General features: G+C 38.4%; 1 protein-coding gene across 1 annotated transcript in view; it reads right to left on the bottom strand.

The window, feature by feature from the left end:
* GGH (gamma-glutamyl hydrolase) overlaps nucleotides 1-8,263 on the bottom strand; it is a gene marked incomplete in the record, with an annotated part of 28,178 nt that continues 19,915 nt past the window's right edge. The window contains 4 exon segments of the mRNA XM_027769136.1: nucleotides 1-371; nucleotides 3,169-3,306; nucleotides 8,005-8,095; nucleotides 8,187-8,251. Of these exon segments, the coding sequence (XP_027624937.1) occupies nucleotides 250-371; nucleotides 3,169-3,306; nucleotides 8,005-8,095; nucleotides 8,187-8,251 (416 nt within the window).

Genomic DNA, 8,263 nt, shown 5'->3' on the forward strand with positions numbered 1-8,263 from the left:
TCAATATTTTCAATAAATTTATTTTCTTCAATCTTCAAATACAAGAAACCTTTCCATTAGAAACATGATGATTACTTATCCGTTCCATGGATCACTGATATAAACAGTCGCATCCTGAACGAAATCACAGCCAGGAGCAGCTAGAACAGGAAGCTCTGTGGCTTTCTAACACTGCCCTGAGCAGAAAGTTCATAAAACAGTTTAATCATGGAATTATTCAAAGTTGCTCTGTTAACACACCGAAGACTTTCAATCAAATATGTAACACTGCTGAAATGAAGAGATGTTTCCGGTATAAACTGGATGGAACTGATAAATCAGGGCTTCCTTCTCTTCAGCTTTGGATTCAAAATGATGGTTGTTTTTTCGAGCTGCAAGAGAAAGAAAGTGTTAACTTTTTAATTTCTTTAAAGATTTTTGACATAGGGTGTGCGCTTATGAAAGAGAGACAGAGACAGAGATAGAGCGAAAGTGAGAAATCACCCCCCACCCCCACCCCAAGGGATGGTCTTGCTGCGATTCCTTCCCCTCCATTCTCCTCCTGGGATTTTGAGTACACATGCACACGTGCTGGGCAAGATTTTCAAGCCAACAAGTCTGGGACTTGAACCGTGGTTGGCCATATGGGAGTCTAGCGCCATCACCACCATGCCACCTGCTGGCCCTAGAAAGTGTTAACATTTTTAAAAGATCAGATGAGAGTATTTTTTTTTTTTTTTTTTTTTTTTTTGGGGTATAGGGCACGTGCGTTCACCAGAAAGACAGAGAGAGATAGACAGAAAGCAAGAAATCACCTTCCAGGGGGGATGGCCATGCTGCAATCCCTTCTCCTCCATTCTCTTGGGATCTTGGGCATGCATGCACACGCACCGGCGTGAATTTAAGCCACCAGGTCTGGGGCTCGAATCATAGTCGACTACACGGGAGTTCAGCGACATAGCCATTACGCTAACTGCTGGCCCCCAGATGAGAGTATCTTGAAGACTGCTTTATAATGTTTTTTTTCCACCAATCAGCATTATTAAGTGGGAAAATACCAACAAAAAAGAGAAATGTCTTATAAACCTTTACCCAGTAAAGCAGCACCTGATTCACCGCATAGCTACCTAACTGAAACAGCAGCCACATTCAGCCTGCAGTTTCAGCCTGCTCCTCTCTCCCACATCACTCACTCACTCACTAAATGGCTACGTGTGTGCAGTCATTCACTCACTCACTAAATGGCTACGTGTGTGCAAGACTCAACACAGGGTCTGAGGACAGGAACACACAGGACAAGGTCTGAACACTTGACACGTTTCACCTTGCTACCACACAGAACACCATGATATATTTTCATAGTATGTCTTCACTGAGATGCTCCAAGAGTTAAAAGGATGGAGAAACTGGTGCAGCTGAGGCAAGAGGAGGAGTCAGGCATTTTCACAGATTAGGCAGAATTATGAAGAACGAGAAAGCGTGGGGAGGAGTCTGGCATGGCTAACGTTTAGAAGTGGGGGAGTATGGCAAACTGCTCCGCCAATTATCATTTTCATCGACTCCCACATACACAACCTAACATTGCATATGAGTAAAGAAGTTGTTTTTAACTTAAGAGTTTCTGTCATAAAACCATCCATTCAAATGCACATTACATTCTAAACTGGAGTGAACTCAGTAGGAGGTACATGACTTTGGAGTAAGGGCAGGAGAGCTAAGAAAAACACAGGGCAAGCTTGGAGATGGGATGCGATGGGATGGAAAAGACTCACTGACACTTCCAATGGCCATACCTCACCAAAGAGGTACACCAACCCCTGCAAGTTGCGTCTGTACCCCTGTCTATACCCGTATCACTCAATGCACAAAGAAGCAACTACAGCCAAATTCCCAGTTTTACCCAGACATAAACTAGCATGACAATGTCAGGCTGGAGGATATATATTCAATTTATATCACTACCTTGGAAAATGGCAAGTATTAGGTCAACGGGAAAGTCATGACACAGTTTTCTGTTTTTCTATGTAAAAATGCATCATGTCTTTTCCAATGATCCAGTAAGTCTTAGAGAATGTTATAATTAAAGCATTTCTCCTAAAAAGCAGAAGTAAAAGGGGAGAATCTAGATGAAAACTATAGAAGGAAAGAAGGGAGGAAGTGAAGAAGGAAGGTCTACATTCTTTATGCTGATGTTCAAGAATTCAGCCCACTCTAGTGTGTCAGAGACTGTTAACTGATACAATTGTCCTGGTTTTACTTGAATATCTAATTTTAGGGCTTTCATATTATTTAATTTTTAAATTACTTTTTAAAACTTCAACCTAGAGGAGCCAGCAGATCGTATAGCAGTTACATCACTGAACTCCCAAATAGCTAACCACAGCTCAAGTCCCAGACCCAATGGCTTGAAAAATCACACCAGGCACTCGTATGTGCATGCCCAAGATTCCAGGAGGAGAATGGAAAAGGGATATGGTGTGGCCATTCTTCCTGGAGGGTGATTTCTCACTTTTCTTCTGTCTCTGTCTCTCTCTCCAGTGAAAGCACGCATCCTAAGGCAAAAACCTCTTTAAAAAAAAAAACTTTCAACCTATAGAACACATAGACCATATAGAACATTTATAGAGCAAAAGAGTTAATAATGTATTATATACTTCAAAATAGCTAAAAGAGGATTTTAAATGTTCTCAGTACAAAGAAATGATAAATGTTTGAGGTGATAAATATAAGATTAATTAGCCTTGTTCATCATTTAGCCTTGTCTGATCATTTCACAATGTATATATGTATCAAAACATCACATTGTACCCCATTAATATATGGAATTATTATTTGTCAGTTAAAAATAAAATAGAGCTTTTAGGGTCAGCAGGTGCCATAGAAGTTAAGGCACTTAGATTCCACATGGCCAACTGTGAGGGTCAAGTGGCTTAGAAAACACACCAGGCATGTGGGAATGTGTACCTAAAATCCCAAGAGAATGAAGAAGGGATTGCAGTGTGGACATGCCCCCAGGGGGTAACTTCTCATGTTCTCTTGTCTCTCTCTGGTGTGTGTATGTGCTCTCTAACAAATAATAAATAATAAAATAGAACTTAAAAAAACATAGTAGTAGTTATTCAAGTTCAGATGAAAGCAATTTTCTTCAAAACCACGCTGTAATGATAAAATTATGTACCCACAAATTACCTTCAGCAACAAAGAATTCCGCTAAATAAAATGCAGTCTTCACAGCATTAGGTGCGTGAGAAATGCCTTCTAAGTCCTTCCACTCATAAGGTGCTTTTTCAGGATGCCACTGGACGCCATATACTGGATACTTGTATCCTGTATTTAAGTATTTATTAAGAATACAAACTACTAAGTATTATGAATGATTTAGTATGCATTTATCAATAAATTGTTTCATATCCTCTGTAAAGCATTATTTTATAACATACTACATCAAAGTAAAATCATACATATTCTCTCAGACATAAAACAAAGAATTTCAATTGACAATGTAATAATTTCCAATAATACATTTTGCTGATTTGGAAACGTTTAGAATTTGTAAAAAAAAAAAAAAAAATTTGCTTTTTCTAAATAATCATAATAAAGTAAAATAGCTGAGCCTTGAAATAAATCCAGATTTGACAGTCAAGCGCACACTCTACTAGTGACACAGTTTCTTCCATGATGAGCCTCTCTTTCGAAACCAACTTAAACAGGCCAGGCACAGTGGTGAGTTCCGTAGTCCCAGCTAGCTGGGAGACTGCAGTGGAAGTATCAAAATATGAAGAGGTGCTGTTATACTTCTCTCTCTCTCATTCTCTTTCCTTACCCCTCTCTTTTCAACTCTCTGTCTCAAAAAATTAAATAAATAAAATAAACATAGCTACAAGTTATAAAAGTTAATAAGGAATATACATCATACAAAAATGTAAATTAAGGCAAGGAAGTTACTAACTGTTGGGGGTAAGGGTAAAAGTCGGGGGTAAGGGTAAAAGTCTAAAGTACTGATAAAAAAAAAAGTCTGGGACCAGCAGTTAGCATAATAGCTATGTCGCTGGACTCCCAGGTAGTCGACCACGATTCAAGTACTAGACTGGACCTGGTGGTTTAAACTCACACTGGGCATGTGTGCGTGTGTGCCCAAGATCCTGAGAGGAGAATGGAAGAGAAGGGATTGTGGCGTGGCCATCCCCCCCAGGGGGTGATTTCTCACTTTCTGTCTCTCTGTCTCTCTCTCTCTGGCAAGCGCATGTGCCCTATAGCAAAAATCTCTCCAAGAAAAAAAAAAAGTCTCATTGTTGGCAGCTTATAATAGTTTTTTATAACTCTAAGTTTTTAATATAGACCCCAGAATAATAAAAAAAAATTATAAGAGATACACAAATGAGAGACAGAAAGAAATAAAAGTTTACCGCTAAAGAAAACCATAAAACCCCAATGGCAAACAAGAAGGGAGGGAGAAAGGAACAAAATATATACAAAACAAACAGAAAACAATTACAATGGCTTAAGTACTTATCAATAAACCTATATGCAAATAGATTAAATTCTCAAATTAAAATAGAGTAGGGGCCAGCAGATGGTGTAGAGGTAAGGCATTGGATCCCACATGGCCAGCTTCATGGTTCGAGTCCTAGACCTGGCAGCTTAAGCACACCAGGCACATGTCCATGTATGCCCAAAATCCCAAGAGGAGACTGAAGGAGAAGGGATTTGTGGCATAGCCATTGCCCCTGGGGGGTGATTCCTCACTTTCCCTCTCTACTCTCTCTCTGGCAAGCATACATGCCCTATAGCAAAAGCTAAATATATTAGGTTGTCAGGAAAGTCATGACTGGTTTTTCTATGCATCATGACTTTCCCTATAACCATATATAGACAGATGGATAGAAAGAGACAGAGAGAGAATGAATAGATACAAAACAATACCCAACTATAAGCTGCCTATAAGAGACTCACTTCGCTACAAGGACACATATAACACGTAAATGAAAATGACACTGCTGCAAGTAGAAACCAAAAGGGAGCAGAATAGCTATACATCAGACAAAATAGACCTTAAATTAATAAACTGTAAAATGAGACAAAGAAGGTCGTTTTCCCAGATTCTTAGTTTATGGCTTTACTATAAGCTAGACACATATCCCTTCTCATTCCTATGTATTACAAACATCTCCTACTCCCCTCTTCTTACACTTTTTAAGAGAGATTTTTGCTATAGGGCATGCTCACTGGAGAGACAGAGAGACAGAAAGTGAGAAATCACCTCCCGGGGTGTTGGCCACGCCATAATCCCTTCTCCTCCACTCTCCTCTTAGGATCTCATCCCGCATGTGCGTGTCACACACACACACACACACAGCCTGAGTTTTAAGCCACCAGGTCGAGGACTCGAACTGTGGTCAACTACATGAGAGTCCAGTGACAACCATTTCAGCATCTGCTGGCCTCTCTGAACATAACTTCTTAATTTGGTTGAATTCATCAATTATTCACATTATGGTTTATGTTTCTTCTCTGTCTTCCAAACTCCTTCCTTTATACAAGATTATGAAGATACTCTCCTTTATTTATTCTGAAACCTTGTTCTAGTTTTTCCTTCCACCCTAAGTCTTTTATCCATCTGTGATTTATTTTTTCTAGATATAGAAAAAGAGTCTGGGGACCAGCAGGTGGCATGGTGGTTAAGGTGCCGGACACTCCCACATGGCTGACCATGGTTCAAGTCCTGGACCTGGTGGCTTGCTTTCTCACTGTCCCTCTCTCTCTCGCTCTCTCTCTGATCAAATTAAAATAAATGAATGAATAAATAAAATAAAATTAAATAATTCTTTAAAAAAAAGAAAAGAAAAAAGAAAAAGAGTCTGTTTGTGTCCCACTTTCTTCCTTTCCTTCCTAAAGTCTGGTTAGGTATATTAGACATTCTCACTGTGCTTGCCAAATTCATTTTTCTTTTAATACATGTTTTATACTTGTCTTATATTTTAGATTATGAATGTTTCCCTCAGATCTATCTTCTATTCTAGCTCATAAATCTCTCTTAAATTGTTTCTAACATTCTGATTAACCTGTCCATTGAGAATTTTGGTTCAATTATATCTGCATTTCTAACAGTTGAGTTTGGTTCTTTTCCAATCTGATTGTTTATTAAGTAAGTTCTCATTCATGTTACTCTGCTTCCTTGTGCATCAGTGATTTTGTGACTGTAAATTGCTCAATTGCCTTCAAACTCCATGTGTAGAAATGCTGTGAAGTCTAGGATGAATGTCTGTTCCTGAGAGAATTATTTACATTTGTTTCTGCCATGCATGTGTGAGCACTAGCAGTCTACGATAACATTTGAGAGGTTAAGGTGCCGGACACTCCCACATGGCTGACCATGGTTCAAGTCCTGGACCTGGTGGCTTGCTTTCTCACTGTCCCTCTCTCTCTCGCTCTCTCTCTGATCAAATTAAAATAAATGAATGAATAAATAAAATAAAATTAAATAATTCTTTAAAAAAAAGAAAAGAAAAAAGAAAAAGAGTCTGTTTGTGTCCCACTTTCTTCCTTTCCTTCCTAAAGTCTGGTTAGGTATATTAGACATTCTCACTGTGCTTGCCAAATTCATTTTTCTTTTAATACATGTTTTATACTTGTCTTATATTTTAGATTATGAATGTTTCCCTCAGATCTATCTTCTATTCTAGCTCATAAATCTCTCTTAAATTGTTTCTAACATTCTGATTAACCTGTCCATTGAGAATTTTGGTTCAATTATATCTGCATTTCTAACAGTTGAGTTTGGTTCTTTTCCAATCTGATTGTTTATTAAGTAAGTTCTCATTCATGTTACTCTGCTTCCTTGTGCATCAGTGATTTTGTGACTGTAAATTGCTCAATTGCCTTCAAACTCCATGTGTAGAAATGCTGTGAAGTCTAGGATGAATGTCTGTTCCTGAGAGAATTATTTACATTTGTTTCTGCCATGCATGTGTGAGCACTAGCAGTCTACGATAACATTTGAGATAACTTGAAACAAAATTCTTGATTCATAATTTGTCCAACCTCTCAATTTGTTTCTTCTGTCTGTTTGTTCTGAGAGATTTTTGCTATAGGGCATGTGTGCTCACCAGAGAGAAAGAGAGAGACTGAGAGACAAAAAGCAAGAAATTGCCCCTGAGGGGGTATGGCTATGCCGCAATCCCTTTTCCTTCAATTCTCCTCTCAGGATTTTGGGCATGCACGCACAAGCGCCCAGCATGAATTTCAAGTTGCCAGGTCCAGGACTCAAACCAAGGTCAGTCTTGTGGGAGTCCAGCACCTCACCCACTGTGCCACCTGCTAGCCCCCAGAATTTGTATAACATAGGCTGCATTAAGAGATCAGCTTGTGATTACGAATGCTCAAGGAGTATTTGCCCCCTGTCTCACTTATGGTGCCAAGGTTCAAGATGGGCAATTCTCCTTCCAGCTACGCAGGCAGGATTTCCGATGTATTTTGAGCTCATCCTTACAATGCAGGTACACCCTTTCAGGTCCTGTTCCATGGAGTATTTTGCATTGAAGGGGTTCCTGAGATTTGTCACACATACCCCTGATTCAGTAATAATAGTGATTTAAATACTCCACTCAGCTCTTAAAATTGGGGGCTTGAGTATCCTAATTTTCTCACCATTTCGTCATTGTACTTAGGAAAATGTTTTTCTATATTGATCACATTTTTTGTTGCTATCTGAAGGAGAACATGTCAAGGTATTTAATCAATAATATTTGCTATTAATAGAAGTAATTTTCTCCTTTCCTTTTTCGCATCTTTACCCCTTATACTTTACCTCTTTATCAGCCCCCTCTAGAAAATACCCAAGTAAACTGCAATTAATTTAGAACGTGAATAGAATATGTCTCCTGTTTCCAAAAATGTCCTAACTTCTATCATCAGGTCCCAAAGTAATATGATTTTATTCATAAGAAAAATACATATGTAAAATCAAAATTAACAAATATAAAACCACCAAGTAAAATAACATACATGTGCTACAGTAATATATACCTTCCACTGTTGAAATAAACTCCGTCTTGCCGTCTGTATTGGTAGTTAATACATTTAAAAATGTCTTTAACTTTTCATTCTCCGTGAAATTCTAGAGAATAAAAATTTAAAAAAAAAAAAAGGTTACTTCTGCAGTTACTCTAAATGTATTTATTTTATTATATAAATTAATGTGATACTACCGTCACAGAGAGGCTCCACTTGTGGAAATTAGCAGTCAGAGGTTCGACTGCTAATGACACCAATACGTAAGCAGGCA

Source organism: Tupaia chinensis, unplaced genomic scaffold, assembly GCF_000334495.1.
Source record: "Tupaia chinensis unplaced genomic scaffold, TupChi_1.0 Scaffold148698_1, whole genome shotgun sequence".
NCBI classification, from domain to species: Eukaryota; Metazoa; Chordata; class Mammalia; order Scandentia; family Tupaiidae; genus Tupaia; species Tupaia belangeri.